The sequence below is a fragment of the Battus philenor genome, unplaced genomic scaffold (assembly GCF_028537555.1).
Source record: "Battus philenor isolate CCGP_79_NKW_IND1 unplaced genomic scaffold, ilBatPhil1.0.hap1 SCAF_11, whole genome shotgun sequence".
Lineage (NCBI taxonomy): Eukaryota > Metazoa > Arthropoda > Insecta > Lepidoptera > Papilionidae > Battus > Battus philenor.
The window spans coordinates 6,202,523-6,221,670 of record NW_027181673.1 but is presented as its reverse complement, the minus strand read 5'-3'; the positions used below and the strand labels follow the sequence as shown (position 1 = coordinate 6,221,670).

At 30.9% G+C, this 19,148-nt stretch overlaps 2 protein-coding genes across 2 annotated transcripts; one reads left to right on the top strand and one right to left on the bottom strand.

Annotated features, from left to right (window-relative positions):
- Nucleotides 1-1,648: 1,648 nt before the first annotated feature.
- On the bottom strand, nt 1,649-7,623 carry LOC137932025 (probable cytochrome P450 301a1, mitochondrial). Its single transcript, XM_068775577.1, has 10 exons — nt 7,266-7,623; nt 6,656-6,893; nt 5,771-5,964; nt 5,439-5,637; nt 5,288-5,358; nt 5,097-5,200; nt 4,614-4,783; nt 3,429-3,494; nt 2,520-2,733; nt 1,649-1,797 (listed from the first exon to the last, which is right to left on the bottom strand). The coding sequence occupies exons 1-10, from the start codon at nt 7,621-7,623 to the stop codon at nt 1,687-1,689; spliced, it is 1,725 nt and encodes a 574-aa protein (XP_068631678.1). The 3' UTR covers nt 1,649-1,686.
- Nucleotides 7,624-7,982: 359 nt separating this feature from the next.
- san (Probable N-acetyltransferase san) lies at nt 7,983-13,512 on the top strand. Its single transcript, XM_068772853.1, has 3 exons — nt 7,983-8,142; nt 8,282-8,605; nt 12,495-13,512. The coding sequence occupies exons 1-3, from the start codon at nt 8,135-8,137 to the stop codon at nt 12,700-12,702; spliced, it is 540 nt and encodes a 179-aa protein (XP_068628954.1). The 5' UTR covers nt 7,983-8,134; the 3' UTR covers nt 12,703-13,512.
- The last annotated feature ends 5,636 nt before the right edge of the window (nt 13,513-19,148 follow it).

Sequence of the window (19,148 nt, the reverse complement as noted above, 5' to 3'; positions counted from 1 at the left end):
TTATTGTTACCCTCAACCACCAATAGGAAGTGAAATTAAAAAGGCATAACTATTTGCAATTCTGTTGCTCGCATTGTTTCTTCTGGCCTTCGGAAACGCTTGTGCTTTGAAGTCCTCATGATGAAATTTTATCCATAATGCCAGGACACTGGTAGATGAAAACATCTGAGATATTCAAATTATAATGTTGTTTGAATAAAAAGTAATTAAACTTGTAAAAGCAATTTAAACATTCAATTTATATTTTCATTTTAATACAGGGTGGACAAAGAAACATGTGTTTGTGTATTGACAAGTATTACTGTAACCACTTGTTTGTTTTGAAAGTTTTTCAAATTACTAATGCAATAAAATAAATTGTTTATCTGGCTACCTTTCTTTCTCGGAGCTTCTTAGCTACCATCAATTTGGGGTTTGAATCCGTGAAAATAATAATCCCATTGCATAGTTGGATAATCTTTGAAGTTTAAGCCATTTCCTGTTTGAAGACTCTCCGTCGTCTTCCTTTCGCACGATGTTACCGATTATTTTAACATTTTGTAGTAAAAGATTGCTTGATTTCGAACACCCGGAGAATAAAGACAGTGCGTTGTTGAGTTCACGATGCTCACATTTTTCATCAACACCACAGCTCAAGTCGTTCATATACTTTCGTTCTCTCTCTATTTACTGTTCATGTTTATGCACCATAAAGTCACGCCGCACGTCTTGCAAGGTAAATTTGTTGCCTTTATTGATCGTACATAAGTGATAGCTGAATGATAGTCAACTTTACAAAAATGTTACGTATGTTTAAATTACAAAAGGTTTGCGCAACCAAGATTGTTAAATTTAATGCGTAAGTAATTCATGTAGCTCTGTGTTATGAACTTTTACTGTTTTTGTAAGTACATAAATATAAGTACATAGCGCTTTTGCAGTAAGAAAATAAGGAAGATTTTAACATAGCTATATTTTCAAGAATTACTATTTGCTTAATATTAATACGAAAAATAAATTTAAATAGATTCTTAATGCTAGTCTTGTTGCCTTACATCAATTTTTTGCAAGTTTTTGCGTGGCATGAGTGTGTAGAAGAATATCAGATATCTTTCGACGTTTATTGTAAAATATTTTTGTTACAGTAGCAAGCTTATATAAACCACGATCTACATCGGCAGAGGCCGATGTCTAGCGGTGGGTATCCCATGGCCGAAAAGTTGATGATTCAGTAGTTTTAAAAATGCCGACTTGACTAGAGATTTACATCTAAACGTCGCCATACAAACGATGACCTTTATTTTAAATTCTAGACAGTTTACAGAAGTAATAAATTTTTTATAATGGATATCATTATAAGTGATAGCAACGTAAGTATTTATATGTTCTATTATTTTGTAAAATCATCGAAATTTTTAAGTAAATCAGATTTTTATTTGAACATGATAGATGTTATTAGCGTTAAGATGCAAACGAGGATCGAGCAAATTTTTATTTATATATAACCGAGCTACAGATTTTTGTACAGATCTTATATCTTTTGATAAGTATAATAATTAAATATCTTGTTACACAGGGTTGTACAGAACAACAAAAATAAACAAAACTCCAAAAAAATATTTAATATAACATACTAATGTGACAGAAAATGACAATTTATAAACCTTAACAAAGAAATTAGTTCATTTACTATGCATTGAAACTACTTTATACTCTATCGATAAATCTTATCTTCAAAGGTTTGTTCGGTTTTGAGATGAAGTTTCTGGTAGGCTCAATGTCGCCATAATGATACTCCAGCTTATACTTTTGTAAAACCTGATAACAAAAAATAAAGGAAAAAAATATTTAATGAACTTCTTATCGAAACTAAAATAATATACTGTGGTTTATTATCAATATAGCAAGTTCGCGGTATTTAAATTTCACTGATTTTTTATACACATCAAATGCTAGTTATGAAGTTCACCGAAAGTTGCTTTAATTTTATAAAAAAAATTCTTCTATTTTCCTTAAGCGTTTGAACAAAGTAGTTGAAATAAAATACAAGAGTATTTCCTTTAAAACTAAGCGAACAAAAAGTAAATCAGGCCCAAAAATGGATAGAATTTTCTTTCTGAACTCTTAACCCTTAATAGCCTGATTTACGAAAGTGATTTTTTTTTTAATATTACTGTATTTGCTGTAAGGTCTAGATAAAGGGAAAAATAGTTTTTTTTTTTAATTTCGTTGGAAAGAATATTATAGAACAGTAAAATTCGTACAGCCAACCTATAAAAAAACTAATAGTAATGTGAACATTCGGTTTAAAAGATTGGTATCAAAATTGAAACTCTAGGCTATTAAGGGTTAAATTTAAACATGCCTAAATAACAAAGGCGTCGATTAGACTAAACTACAAAAAATTTTAATTAAGACAGATCTTTAAAAGGGCAACACTCGAACTTAAAAAGAAATTAAATTGATCGAAAACTAATAGTTACAGATAAAATAAACACGTTTAAGTACAGGTAGGTTATTAATATTATTATATTACTAACCTTAATAATAAGAAGAGTTGTTACTATTTCTGCAATATTCTGGCCCAGACATTTCCTCACCCCGTAACCAAACGATATAGATCCAAAATCATGATGGTATTCAGTATTTTCATTTAGCCACCGTTCTGGATAAAACTTGGTCGCGTCATCGTAATTGATCTCCTTCAAGGCGGCGTCTTGTATGGACATCATGATGAGGGTGCCTCGAGGTATGCTGCGAAAAATTTATTTATGAATATAAATCTATACTTGTAAATGACATAAAAACATATTTTTGATGTAGCAATTTAATATCTAAGGATTTAAGACATTGACCCCTAACTTGTGCTAAGCGATGTGCCATTGCAGGTACATCAACAAAATAATATTGGAATTTCCGCCAATACTAAGTTAACTTACACTCGCATTATATTAGGCGGACCGGAAAGTAATGTCATTTCTATCAACATATTTTACAGAAAAACTGATTAATTTTTGCCGCTCAGGCATTGAAAATTTATATACTAGATGGCAAAAGGTTGTTGATAATAAAGGTGAATATATTGTTGATTAGAAATAAAAACCCATTAAAAATGTAGTCGTATGAATTTAACTTAAGAAAGCGACATTACTTTCCGGTATCGCTAATATTAATGTAATGTAATAATGTGTTTTTTATTAAATGAAGGCACTGTTGCCGTATTGGTATTTACGGATTCCATGTGGTTAGAGAGGGTAGAGTACAAAAGGCAAGAAAAAATAATTATCATCGGAATACTAGATGCTACATTATGAGTGTGGAGATCCAAAGAGATTATACACATTTTTAGAGGTGAATGTACGTTTATCACGGGAGGGAGACTCGGGGAAAAATTTCGGGAGGCACTATTTTAAATTATAAAGTTAATTTATGTTTAAACTGCAACTTACTTATAGCTATCCAGGACTATATTCCTTGGTAGAATTCTCGTTAGTAACGGTATCGGAGGAGCCAATCTGGAAAATAAACATACAGGAGTAGTTGCTACCTACTTGATGCTTCATATTTTATCGCCTGCTTGCTAACTCGCGGCTCGTGACCGGCGCCAAAATATCCGTCTTGTTGACAGTTTTCGAGCAGCGGCTGAAGTGCAATAGGACGATAACTCATGCGCCGAGCGACTGTCGAAGTCTAATCAGCCAAGCATGTAAGCAGCCATGTAAATTTGTCACATACATGCATTCCGTAATGGCGTTCCGTATAGTAATCATGCGGCTTACTTCATTTAGAACAACATAGGTTCTCCACTTCTAAACGTGGATAAGTGATTTTGATGGGGATTTTGTAGACAACTAGTGTAATAGCATACGAAGGGTGTTACACAGAATATACGAATTTCTTCTGGTAAAACATGAGTAGTCGCCCCCACCGAATAAATCCGTAATCGAAAAAATCTAATTTTACAAGAGAAAAAAAACCTAATTTCATTAATAACTCATTATATTCGATCTACAAGAATAGTTTATATACTATATCAAAGCTATTTTTTCCTTCCATGTATTTAATTTCTATTTATATATTCTGGAAGTTATCCGAGTTATTACGGAAAATAAAAAAATTTTTATAAAAATAGAATTAATAAAAGTTTTTGAGAGTAATATCCTTTACGATGTTATTCGAACGAAATTTTATATTAACCGTCATCAGTAAGGTTGCAATACGATATTATTCATGTGTACATTTCTGCAACCTCTTTTACCGCAATAGTTTTTAAGTTTGCTTTTAGCATGGGTTGTGATCGATTCTTTAAAATAAATTATGGCAATAAGACGGTACCGTAAATATATTCATAAGAAAGTACAAATGTAGCTAGTTATACCAATTACTGGAAACTTATGGGACATTTTCCCGCAAATAATATCGTACTCGCTCTTATGATTCTACTTATGAGAATTTCGTTCCCTTCAATTTACATTGGAAATAAATATTACAAGGTGTAATACTACCCGTGGTTGCCGAATTTGACAGAAACGGAATAAGCCCGCAATAGCACAATACGAGTTTATTCGGTAGGTGTGAATAAGGAGACATTAAGGATTATCACATAAGTTTATACCTGTCCAGACATAACTTACCTTAGTGTTTCTTTAATGCAAGCTTGAAGATACGGCGTTGATTTTTTGAGGTCAGTAATTTTATCTATATTTATCTCCGGTGTGATGTTCTCTATTTCTTTATAAAGCAGCCTCTGGACTCTTTGGTGTTTCGCTATGAAATACAGTGTGAAAGCTACTGCTGATGTTATCTATAAAACCAACAAATTTATGTCAATTATTAGAAACAACGTCCGTGTTGGTTGGTTTACGCTCTAAGGATAAGTTCCACAATTGCATGCATATCCACCTGAAGAATTCTACGATGACATTAAGTCGACATGATGTTACGGTGTTATGAGGTGTAATAAATCGAAAGTACATAATTGAATTGTAGTTTTAATGATTGCTAACTGTAAACAATTGAAGAGCGAGTCGTGCCTTTGTAGATTGCGATTTTTACGTATCTCCGCCATTTTATGCTGATAGTTGATAAAAAAAATTCAGAATTCAAAACAAATATACCGTGTTTACACCAATCAAAAGCATATCCATCAGCACTGTAGCAATATCTTCGACGCTCATCTTATCTTCACCCAGCAACATGGAACCGATCAAGTGATATCCGTCTATTAAATAATACAATAAATAAATAAATATTAAAACTTAAAACTGTACGAATAGTAATCGTATGTCAATACGAAAACTAGTTTTACCCTTAAATTTATCTTTTTCATCACTTAATGCGATACTTTGTTCCACTTCAAGGATATGTTTGCCGATTAAACTGAAATAAATCAAATTTTTAATGTATGTTATAAATATAAAATCATTTTGTGTAATTTAAATAATTTTAACAAGTCTCACTTGTCCAAGCTGTCGCAGTATTTAACTAAAGAATACCAAGCCGGTGTGGGGAATAATTTCCACAAGCGCATTCCAGACTCGCATTTAGCGATAGCGTCAGAGGCCATTGCTAAACTGTGATATAACCAAGACATATCGCACTGGCTGTATATCAATTCCTTGTCTAATATCTCAAATTTCTTCGAAAATATTATTAAACCTCGCAAAGAAAAACACATAATTGATTATAATCTTAATATAAAAATATAAGTTGGAATTACTGTAAAATACTTGACAGCCAAAAAGGTTATATTTGGTCATTAATTGGCAAATGGCGACAATTTTATACTTACCAATACAATCAAAAGACCATTTATTTAACTCCTTTACCAAGTCCTTGGTGACCTCATCTTGATAGTTTCTCATGTTGTATATTTTTTGAGTAAACTTATCACACGATTCACATATACCATCGACGTGTTGTGTTATTGCACTTTGTAGTGGAATATCCATCACCGACCTGCGCCGCGTCCACTCCGGACCGTGGCTAATTTTGATAAAAAAATTAAATAAGTCACTGTAATCATGTACATCGTAAAGAAAATTTTAAACAATGCTCCCACTAAAGAAAATATAGCTGACCCTTGAACCTTCGTATTTTATCGACCGCTTGTTAACCAAGGGTCCCGAATCAAAATAATCATCTTGTTAACAGTTGTATAAAGTCATGTAACTTTTCCGTAATGGCGTTCCAAATGGAATAGTTAAGCGTTTATTTCCACACAACATTCATTTATTTCAAGTAGAGTAGAGAACCTCTCTCTACACCTATGGCTCTCTACTCCTAGAGAAGAATAGATATAATTTCTTTAAACACAAACCAACTTCACAGGCAAAGACAGTAAGATATAAATAAATATCAAATAGGTACTTATGTGGTAAGACGATTTTCAACTTGAATTTAAAATTTCGCTATGTAAGAAGAAAGTCGTTGATGGTTGTCAACAATTAGTTTATAATTAATACAGACGCCAACGGCAAACTAAAATTAAATATCTTCGATAAATTTAAATCAATAGCACATAAATAAAAATTAAAAAATCAAAGGATTATTAATTACTAAGAAAAAAAATAGCATCCAAAAAAATATGCGGATTGGATAGCTAGCTTGGTTGGTATGCTATTGGGTATCTAACAATCTTAAAAGCAATGTACAGAAACTCATATTGAGTACTTACATCGCATAAATTCCTCCATAAACGTGACTTCTATGTTCAGCTCTATATTTCTCCAAAGAATCTAAAGCTGACCTCACTGGATGATCTCCTTCCATATTGTAGACTTTTTGAATATGATCAGGTCGATTAATAAGTACGATATCTCCTCCAATAGGACTCACAAACCGGACTACTGGTCCATATTCCTCGAACAGTGATGAAAAATTTCGAAACGGTTTCTTTCTGTACCATAAAGAACCTAAAAATATACTGTTATGGAAGTTGTTTGTAGTAATGGCCTGAATTAAAATGTCTACAAAATGTCTTCTAAATTAAAGAAACAAGTAACTATAACACAAATGTGATAGAAATAATTAATACGATGTATAAAATGATTATTGACTATTAGATTTAACCTACGCACTGCGAAGCCATAGTCAATTTCATATTTATAACGACAATTCTAAAGTAGTAAGTTTATTTATTACAGTTGTTAAAAAAATGACTTCAGTTGCTGTAATCGTAATTTAGATGACTATAAATAGAAGGCGAAGTTAATTGTTCTCCAGAACTATAAATATTTGATAGAAATCGAATTTTAATGCCTTTAAATAATATAAAAAATACTCACCCGCATTAACACCGATTGTCAGCATACCAGCGGTAATCTGAACTCCAACATCAGAAATATACTGACGAAAATTAGCTAAATATTTTAAAGATTTTGGGCCCGGAACTTCATCAAACGGCAATACAACTGGATCCTTATTTAAAATTATTGGTGCGATCCTTAACGGCGAAAGTACATCTTGAATTATTTCATTATTACTTGCCGTGACAACATCAGAGTTTTCTACTTTTTGAATATGAGTAATATTAGCTTCACAAGGCTTAGTTGTTTGTAATCTTATGTTCTTCAATTCGAATAAGCGATTACAAATAGAAATATTTTTGAGGCCAATTTTACCATATTTTATTTTTCCTAACATCATAAATTGGGATGTTATAGTATTAATAGTAAATTGTGCGAAATATATTTTCAATAAATTCCGTGACTTTTATTTGACGTAATTGATTAAACAAAAGAACAATAGTTTTATTTCAAAAAATACCTTTTTTATTGAGTAAAACACACGGATTCGGGCATATAAAATTATTATTATTTAATAAGCGATATTACATTTTGTTCTCTTAAATCCTAGATTTTGGGTAATATAAAGGATTCCAAATGAAATATGATGTAATAAAATTGAGGAAAATATTTTGCTGAATAAGTAAATTATTATAACTAATCTGCGTCGTAAAAAGCTGAATATCAGAAGTATGGAAACACTTAATTGAAGTTGTCACAAAGGCGAAGTGTGCAAGAAAAGCTTTAAATTCGTTGATGGCAATAAGGAGCGAGCGAGTTAGCTAATGTGGTAGATGGCGGGAGTGATCTCGTGTGATATAACTGTGTTAGCTTAGTTTTAAAAATTTTAGTGTAAAATAGTTATAAAAATGACTAGGTAATGTATACGACAACAACAATCTTGCTAAAATATCATTTGAAAGATGTGCATGCTAGGACAAAGAGTTCGCCTGCACGAGTCTTCAATGTCGACATCAGACGAATTTGTTCATAAATGAACATCTTTGGTTTTACAGAGCTAAAATAGAACTTGGCGACGTGACACCGCATAATATAAAGCAACTGAAGAAGTTGAACACAGTCGTTTTTCCCGTCTCCTACAATGACAAATTCTACAAAGATGTTTTGGAAGCAGGGGAGCTGGCGAAGTTAGCTTATTACAATGATATCGTAGTGGGTGCCGTCTGCTGCAGGATAGACACCTCGGAGAATTCACGTAGATTGTATATAATGACTTTGGGCTGTTTATATCCATACAGAAGACTTGGTATAGGCACTTTAATGGTGGAACATGTGCTCAAATATGTTGAACAGGACGGAAATTTCGATAGCATTTTCTTGTAAGTATTCACTTATTTTATTTCTTATAAAAGTGAAGCTATCAAATTGTAATATAAAATAAGTTCAATATATTGTATATGTACATTCCATATGAAATTGAGAAACTAACCTATTTGCTTCTGTCAAAAAGCAATGCAAATTATTATAAATAAAAATAACTTTAAAAATTGAGAACTTCATTTGAAAAGTGCGAAAATATATATATTTAAGGGTAAGTACTGGTCTTATAACAAAATATTCTTAATTTTAGAGGAAAGCTGGAAATTGATGGTAGAGGATTTAATTATTTAAATGTTGGAAACTTATTAAATTAACTTATTTTTTACTATTCTAGTAAATATTTTATGAATTCAGAACTAATAAAATTACTAAATTCAAATGGCAGTTTCATTACATATATTAAGTTTGGTCAGTTCAGTTAGGGATTCTGCCAACTAAAACCTACTATACCAGTACTATAATATAAATCTATCAGGCAAAAAGGTATACATTTGCGAACACACTCTGTCAATGAAAGATGATGGTATATGTATAGCCAATGACAAAATGATGTCCAGTGCACATAGCCACATATAATTTCTATACAACGAACATTAACATTATATGGGCTGCTTACATTGTGATATGTATGGTATTTGTGAACAAACTGCTTTTGTAGTGTTTTAATGGCTAGTGTTTAAGTATATTATGCTATACATCCCTTTCACGGTTATAGCTTGGTATGTTGCAGTGGGCAATCTCTTTCAGTCTTGTTTAGATTTATTAAACATGCAAAATATACATTCCCTGTATATTTTATTTGATTTGATTACATTGCATATAGGTGTAATAGTTGTGATTTACACCTATATCTAATCAATTATATTTTTATAAAGTGATCACTCTAAAATATGTTACATTTAATTATATTTTCTATAACAATGCAACAGGCTAATAACTTCTGGAAGTACAAAGTCAACAGGGGCAGATAGTAACCAAAAATTAATTATAATATGTATTAATCTGAATTATAAAAATGCCTTTTGGTATTAGATTATCATCACTAAATTTTGGAATATTTATTATATTATTTAGACTTCCACCAATAATCCTGTAGATAATGTTCATAAATTAGAAGCATTTTTGATTTAGACCCATTCTCTCCCTTCCAACTACTTTTATATCAATATTTTGCATAAAAAAAATTGCAATTGTTTCTGCAATAAGTGGCAGAATGCTAATAACATAAATAATATAATAACCAGAATGTAGATAGAACAATTAAAAATGTACAATTTAATGTGAACTAGTATTGTAATATACTTTAGCTATACCTGATATCATTTTTATCATATGTAACTAATCTTTTGCATGTTCCCTACATGACGGGGTAGACATTTAAATTTTTATTCTAGCAAACTTGACAAGTAATACTGCCACAGGTCAATGACTTGTTGCAGGCCAATAAGAAAAAACTAATAAAACATATTTTAGGTTTAACAAAAACAACTTCACATATTAATATAACATCATCGTAATTAACAGTGAATATTAACATAAATAAGTTTTATATATTTTATATTTTGCAAAAAACCAGGTCTTTTCATTCACTTCAGTAATTTCTTACAATTTTTTCTGTTTATAAGAATCTTCTGCATGCTATAGTGAAAAAGTGGAAAAATAAAGGAATAAATTAGTTGTATTGGAGGAGCCCTTCTCATATTTTGTTTTTAGAAAATAATTTGATAATGTTAATTGTATAGAACAAAGCTAAAAAAATAACTCTGCATGTGAAAAAACTGTTGCTATTATTGTGGAGGGGACTAACATATTTAATAATTTTAAAGTAAAATAATAAATATTTTGTTTAGTTTTTAAGTATGTAATAGTTTATGTCTAATGTAAATATTTTTTATGTGTATGTATTGAGCTAAGCTTTCATGTGCTCCTAAGCTATTAGATGTTATTTGGTAGGAAAAACAAGGCATATGGACACAGGATTGAATAAAAAAAGATTTAAATTTACTTATCAAGTAAGAATACAGCTTATACATCAATGATTTTAAAATTGATTCTGTGGCATCAACTTAAGTAAATTTAAATCAAGAGCAAAGGATTTCTTGTTATCTAAAGGATCCCTCAGTGGGTGGGTGGCTCAGCCGTAGTATATTGCAATATGCAAGGCCAGGGTGAAAGCTGCCATGACATAGCTGGGTATGGCAGCATGAGAGAAGGTATACACACACCACAATTACTATTTTGTTAGACCACATAGAGCCAAACTTTCTTCTCTGTAATCAGTTGGAATGCTATTTCTCAGAAGTTTGTGTATGGTGGTCTATGACAAATCCTTTACCTTTTTTTGGCAGTTTATTATCTTTATACAAGTTATATCAGTACCTCACACAACATCCTTTAGCAAAAGGGCAGTTACTTAATTTATGATTTTAGTTACACATATCTTTGATGATGTCTATTAATGTTACCCATAAAATAGATTCATTATGGGGGTGCTGGTGTTTTTCCAGGGCTAACATGTACAAAAGCAAATAAGGGGTGTTATGAAATACCTCTGTTTCGTTGTATTTTATCTGTATTATCTCTGACAACCATGAGATTAAAAAAGATGGAACTCATTTTTATTTTTTTTATTACCATTTCCAAATTAAAATTAACAAATAGTGTAAGATATCCACACAGAAGGTAGACGCACAACCTTGTTAGAGTTGTCGGAAGGTACTGGATGCAGGCCGCTTCCAACCAGTCTTATGAGCTTATAGGCCTTTCTCCAACTATGGACTTTTTATAGTTGTGATAACTATGATTACCTATATTGTTGCATATTTTATGCGTAAAGTTGGAAATAGTCCTTAAATAGTTAGGAATGTATATCCGATATGAAATAAGTCAATATTTAATTTACAAGTATTATTGTGAAATAAATAACTTTAAATTTGAGTAAAAATAGGGTATGACAATCAAAGAAATTAGTAGCTGTTTTACTGATTTAACTACAGCAGAATGGTGAGTAAAGGATCAAATCATGCTGTTATTGTAAGATATATTTAAACTTGATTGACTTCTTAGAACAGGATTTGCAGTGGCAGCAACTATATGTTTATATCAACCTCTAAGCATTAAAGTAGTGCAAAAAATGCATATTTTGTTTGTTTTTCTTTCATGCCTATGTTTCAATTAATTTGAAAATATTCTATATTAAATACTATTTTTATATGCTATGTGTTGTTCAAGTGTTAAATACGATAAGTACAATTTCACATCTGCCATTTCTCGGCTAACAAACAAATTTCTTGAAGATGGGCAACAACATCCTCTGTGTACCATACCATAATATTATACTGCAATCGCCAACCCACCTGCCAAATGGCGATTATGGTATATCCCCTATAGATATTTAGAGGCTTGCCTTGCAATGGGCGTTTATGGGCTGAAACAATGAATGTTCACAATGAATATAACTTAGATAGTAGGTGATTGGTTATAAGTTTAAAAGGGGTAAACGAATAGCTCATTTGCTGACTCTATCCAATAATCAAAGCTTTTAGAAATAATAAATAATTTTAGAAATAATAAATAAGTATATTTAGAAAGAGCATTTTCTAATTTCGGATTACTGTGTATTAATGGGAATTATTGTTTACTATCTGTCCCTGCAGACTTTGTACCGCCAGGTTGCTAACCTGTGGCAAAGCAATAGAAAAAAAATTTAAAGTAACATATTTCAGAGTGACTACTTTGATCTGGCTGTTGAAAAAAAAGCTTTAAGTTTGCTGATAAATGAGCTAAACATTTTTCCCCTTAAAGCTTTTTAACCTATAACCAATTATCCGTTATGTTATATGACTGTTAAAATTATACCAACCATGTAAATTTTCATTAACTTTCCAGACATGTACAAGTAAACAATGAGGGAGCAATTGATTTTTATAAGAAGTTTGGTTTTGAAATTGTGGAGACAAAAGAGCATTATTATAAGAGAATAGAGCCTGCAGATGCACATGTATTACAGAAAACAATCAGAGAACCGCAGGCACCAGGTCCGCTGCTTAATGGATCAGTGCCACATGCAAAAACCAATGGACTTGAAATTGATTGAACATCCTAACCTTTTTCTACCCACATCTAAACAGATATCATTGTGACAAAAGTGATAAAAAGATAAGTTATAAGGATTGTATTCAAGTCAATGTTTATCTCTACTGAATGGAAATTAAGTTATATTTGTAAAGAACAGGTTAACACAGGTTGTGGTTGTGGACATATGATGCCATAAAAATAGTTCATAGACTGAAATCTCACTAACTTCAGGACCTAGTGTTGTACAGTTACATAAGAGCACTCACATGATGACTGAAGGTATCATTGGCATTTTTGCAACATGCATTCTATAATTTCACTTTACTGTTAAATATTTTTGAATCAAAGTAATGTAGAATTTGTAAGACTTTTGAGGTATGGATTATTGTATAATGTCAAAAAGTTTAGCTCTAGGCATTCTTTTAACTACATTTCATTGCAAAATTACATGTAAACTATTTATGTACTAAAATTGTTTTTTATGGCAAGTAATTTCATTGGACTGTTTAAACAAAAATATTTATTAAAACAAATATCACCTCGCATTTTTTTGGTATGTAATTTTAGTTATTTTTAACTGATCAGGTACCAAAATGTTTTTCTATGTGTAAAACCCAACTTGTTGTCATCTAAATACTGTTTTTATTTACATTATTATTCTTTATGTTTATGTGGCTACACCAGAAAATGTATAAATTTAAATATAATTACATTTTTGTTTAATGTTAAAAGACTGTTCTGTGCGAATCATATTTGAAAATAATGAGGAATGTTACCAAAAAGTCAATTTATTCAAATGTTCTGTAAAATATAATTTGTTAAATATCATGTTCCCTACAACTTTTAGAATTAGTACAATAAACATGGATAACATTTTCTATTGTCGTTTTTGATTTTTAAATTCTTTATTTTGTGCACACCTCTAAGGTACATGGTGTTTTAATGCTTACATACTTTTAGTTTTCGAGTTGTTGGTTTGTGGAGATAATTGTCAAATGTCACTATCATCATCATGTTCATCATTTCTGCTACAAGACCACTATTGCTGGACATGGGTCTACCCCATAAATTTCCAATAAGACTGGTTGATTGTCCAGCTTGTGGGGAGATGTGAAACTACGCTTTCCAAGCCCTGGTTTCCACTCCAGAACCTAAGAACACCAGCTGCTATCGTTTCTGCGTGCTATACTACCTTATCCCCTTCCGACTTGTTTGCCTATGGATTTCCTTATGCCTGATAAGATCTTGTAAAGAAATGTGTTGATGGTTTCTGTTATTGTATTTCATGTTTACGACATTATGAAAACATTCGATGGCTTACGCTTCGTAGATAATAAGTGTTTTATCATATGAGGTCTGTCCCACATGGTTTATTGACAATGGATAATCCATTTCACTCGTTGAAAATTGCCTTATTGAAGAATAGTGTGTTATTCAACCTGGATAGCAACTCCTAATTCTATATAAGCACTTAATAAATTCTTGAGTTGTCTTTAGGCGCCATGCTACCAATCAAGACTCCTCGATTTGGTCATATTTATAATACGTCTTTTACAAAAAAAAAATAGACTCACGTTTATATTAACATTAAACTATTTGATTTAAGTAATGCAAATGAATTGGGACATCCGCGTTCGGCATATATGTTTGCTATGTAGTTGGCCTCATTGTACCAATTTATAACAAGCCTATTTAAAATATTTAACATGGTCATAACGTTTTTTTTTCAATTGTATTAAGAATTTTAGATAACATTTTTATTATGCCGTACTTACGATGGTTTTGAAAAATTATAATATCACAAGACGGTTAATACAGAATTTCATAATTTTTTTATTACTGTTACCGAGTAAAGGAAATGTTTACATGCATCATTAATTTGTAAAACGCAATAGCATTGTTTTGCTTGTAATTGCTTAGAATGAATCGCCTTTGAATTAGGCTTATTTTCTAATCTGTCTTGGCGTATGTTTAACGACGTCGACGTTTAAGTATATTGAAAAACAGCGACTAAATAATTGGTACAACCCCCTTAACAGAGAAAAAGGTGATTAAAAAATAAATCGGTACTTATTTCAATCAGCCATGTGTAAACACATCTTTATTTTATTACTTGTCTTGAATTCAACATTAAAGCAGTCAATTGAAAATTGAATAAGGCGTTTTAAAATACGAAACCCAAGGTTGTGTTATTACGACATTAAACAGGAAAGACAATCTAGGTTTTTTTACGCAGAAATTTGAAATTTAAATGATAAACAAATTAGAATTTAATGTATTTTATTCAAAGAACATAAATCACAATTACAATATTCGTCGAATAACTGTTCATGTTCTACTATGGACTTTGATATATTTGATTAAACTTGTTTATATTTCAATAATTACTTCACATTTAAGGCCATACTTATCCCATATACGTTATGAAATAATTTTACACACTTAAAGTGAGCACATAGTAGCTAATACAATTTGCAATACGACTTCTATCCAAATATTTGCTCTATTCTATTAAAAAAAAATTATCAATAAATATTATCATTTCATTATATCAATCACACAAAGAAAATGTTACAATACTCCATTGCGATTACGTGCATTTAGAATACCGCTATGCTTTTAAAAAGCTTAAACCCTATCACAGACACTTCGACGATAAAAAAAATACAACAAAATAGTGCCATTACTATACATATAACGGGATTTTATACAAAAAAGATATAAACATTATACTTTTGTACATAAATATTTTTACATTTTACAATTATAACGGAGACAATTTTAGAGAACAAACAATTTATCAATACAGGTTATATTAGGGAGATCGGAAAGCAATGTCGTTTTTGTCGACATATTTTACAAAAAACCAATAGATTTTTCCGTTTCGGCATTGAAAATTTGTATACTAGATGGAAAAAGGTTGATGCTAACTAAGGTGAATATATTGTTGATAACAAATAAATAACTTGTCAACAATGTAGTAGTGTGAATTTAACTTAAGAAAGCGACAGTACTTTCCGGTCGCCCTAATCGTTTTAAAAGCTTAAAGGGGTGAATGTATAGCTCATTTGTTGTCAATGTACACTTTATTCAATAATCAATGGTTTCAGAAATACTACTACTTATTAAATTTAATTATTGATTACTATCTGACCTTGCTGAATGAATTTCTAGAAGCTACTGGCATCTTGCATTGCTATAGAAAAAAAATCAATGCATCACAATTCAGAGTGATCACATACAGGATGATCGAAAATAAAACTATACATTACCTCTGCAAAGCTTTTAAACCTACAATCAATAACCGTATACAATGTTAGAGAATTCAGTCCGGAAACAGTGTAAGAATAATCAAAAAATTGGCGTTAATAAGAAATAGGTATTATCAGATATACGTATTAAAATTCGAACATTAATTATTCCATTTACACAAATTAAAATTGTAAAATCTCATTAAAACATTTTTCTGAATTTATTACTCTTAAAGAAATCGTATAAATGCGAACAGTACAAAAAAAACGATGAAGATAAAACAAAGTATTTTGTACGCAATTATTCGAGAAAAAATTGATACATAGATATTTGAACAAAACGTATGTCCATCAAATAAGTTAGCACAAGTTCAACAATTTCACAAAGAAAAAATTACTATAAAATTTTGGTTGTATCCAAATTTGAAGATCAAAATGTATGTTAATTTTATAATTTTACACAGTCAATTCCTTTCGAAAATCAAAGATCTTTTCGTAAATATTATTGTTTAGCTCCTTTAAATGCCGCCCTAAAGCTGTGTAATGAATGACTCTAAGTTAATAGGAAAAAAAACTTTAAAGGGTTTAAAAATATCATTTTTTGTTTTGTTTGATTGCCAAGTGTGATGACCACAAACTTTTCTTATTTCATTTTTGTTTACTAGGCTTACAATTAGCCAGTGCTACGTTAAATAGTTTCAATAACATAATTTTACAAAAAAATTGTTCACAGTTCTTAGTTTAATATTTAAATGTAAAGAAATACAAGTTTTAGTATAAAAGTTGGCAATATAAACACAAGTTGATTTATGAACACATTTTCACGATACGTTATTAGTTATTAAATATAAAGGAAATAAACATTTAAGACTAAAATTGTTTGAAAACCTCTCACCACAACCCAACCACCGAAAATTTCTTAGTTTGCGTATCGCATTATGTCGCAATTAGCGCCATTTTTACACCGAAGCCTTCGTATGTAAAATGTTAAAACTAAGTTATGTGTTAATGTTTCGGATGTATCATTCTAATATTAACGAGATCAGATAGTTACGTCCTTGTCGATACAGTTTCGAAGGTATATACAATATGTTTCCCATAGATATTCATATTTTAGCGTAACTTTGCACTTTGTTGGGGAAAACAGAATTTCGCATAATGGACTTATGAAAAGCATGAAAGTATGCATGTATTATTAATTTTATTTAAAATAACATTTAGAATTATGTTTATTTGGTCACAAGGATTATCAAAAAACATTACAAAAAAGAGTCATGGTGTAAAATTAAAAAAAGAAAGGATAATATTTCTTCGAGAAAAAACTGTAGTGTACCAACTGTAATTGTTCTCTAGGGTACACTACAGTTTTTTTCCGCTACGCAGGTGTTTCTTTAGCGCAGTAGCTTTGCAAAAAATCGTTTCTGTATACGAAAGCGTGCGTTGGTTGTGCCAAAGGCGTTCTGGGCATGTTTTTGTTTTATATATTACGCTCTACTGATATAATAATTATCTTAATTTAATTGTTAAAAAATGTTTCAAAAGAAAATTTGTATTATGTATAGCGGAAAAGAAGATCTACCAAGAAAAAGTTATTAAAATGTAAAGTTTGCATCTTATATTTACTGAAGTATAAAATTTAGCCATATTTTCCTGTATGATCAAAGATTTTATTGAAAAATTGTTACATCTAAAGTAAATCACCGGGACGAATAATTTCGACGGGAGGAAAATCTGTTTATAGCATCAGCTTTAGATTTGAAATAACTCCATACGAAAATTAAGGTTAAATTACAATTACTGGATGATATATATTCTCTTCTAAAGGCAAACTCATACCGAATATTTCATCCTGCTGGAGCCATATTGTTTTTGTTATTTCTATTGACAAATTTAAACCATTAGAGACAGTTATCTCAATGATATTAGTAATATATTATTCTTTGGTAACAAATAGAATTTATTTAAATTGTTACGCACAAAAATTACTAAAACTTACACTACATTTTTTTCCTAGAACACACAAATACTGTGACAGCACCCGAAAATTCATACGATTGATACTTTTGGCTTTTCGACTTTTGGTAAGAATGTACAAAAAATTGGCTGAATATAATATTAAATTGCAAAAATATAATATCCCTATGGGAGTGAAAGCTTAACACTACAATTTCTAACAGAACTTTTCAAAACTCCGACATATATGGTCCTTGCATTATATAAATTCGTATCTACATTATGATTATGTACTTGCGACGATTTATGTTTCAAAGAATGCACGTATGATCAGGACGAATGAGATTGTTGATCTGGGTAAGGAACTGAGTAGGTTACATTAGGACATTTTAGGGCTATCCGAGAGAGACAGTACATTAACTTAAAGTTCAGAAACCTACCAGGGCGAGCGAGGAGTAGTCATATTTCTCGTTCATAAGTCCCTTGTTTATAACATTACTACAGACAATGTGACCAGGCTTGAATATTCGCTAAAGGTCATTCAGATATACGCGCCGACTTTATCTCGCTTAGATGTTGAATTAGAGGGTATGTATGAGGACGTATGTTCTGGTGGTATAGTTATACATACTTCCAAGCCTCGTTTCTCTGGTATAAGACGACTTAACCCGTCAACTGCCTATAAACATATTTGCCAGGGTGCCTACGAGTCAGATGTCAGATAAAGAATAATATTACATTCGTAATGAAAAAAATCGTTCCCGACACTGGCAGTCGACCTGTTGCACCCTTTTTGGCCAACGAAAGGTTAAAAACATAATTTTTGTCAATAAAAACATTTAGTGTGGGACAATTTGAATATGGAACGGAACCCCAGAGGATAGATGCTGGCAGACTTGTTATAGTTGTCGAAACTAGCTGAATTTTGGCAACCTGACCTAAAGGAAATATGATGAGGGATGAACTGATAATGAAGTACAATACAGCAGCCAGGACTCAAGTAACACAAAAAATAAATTAGAACTGAAGAATTGCGTTGAAAATTCTTCAATCTAAGCGAGTTTTAATTGTTGGTAACATTTGTTTGCTTTTTATATAAGAATGACGTGACATTTGTTTGTAATTAACGATTAATATTGAAATCCAAAAAATCACGAAATTATTCAAATTATTAATGATTATTAAAACGCTTAGTTTTTTGTTTCTTAACAATACGAAAAAATCGATTTTTACGTATGTATTTTTTTTTTAAAATTTTGAA

Bases quoted from the DNA above. Each gene is read 5' to 3' on its own strand.
- LOC137932025 (XM_068775577.1), bottom strand. From the start codon at position 7,623: ATGTTAGGAAAAATAAAATATGGTAAAATTGGCCTCAAAAATATTTCT. The intron at 4,784-5,096 runs GTATATTTGTTT...TTGGTTTTATAG, and splicing joins TTTTGATTGGTGTAAACACG to ATAACATCAGCAGTAGCTTT. The intron at 3,495-4,613 runs GTAAGTTATGTC...TTTATTTTCCAG, and splicing joins TGCATTAAAGAAACACTAAG to ATTGGCTCCTCCGATACCGT.
- san (XM_068772853.1), top strand. The intron at 8,606-12,494 runs GTAAGTATTCAC...TTAACTTTCCAG, and splicing joins AATTTCGATAGCATTTTCTT to ACATGTACAAGTAAACAATG.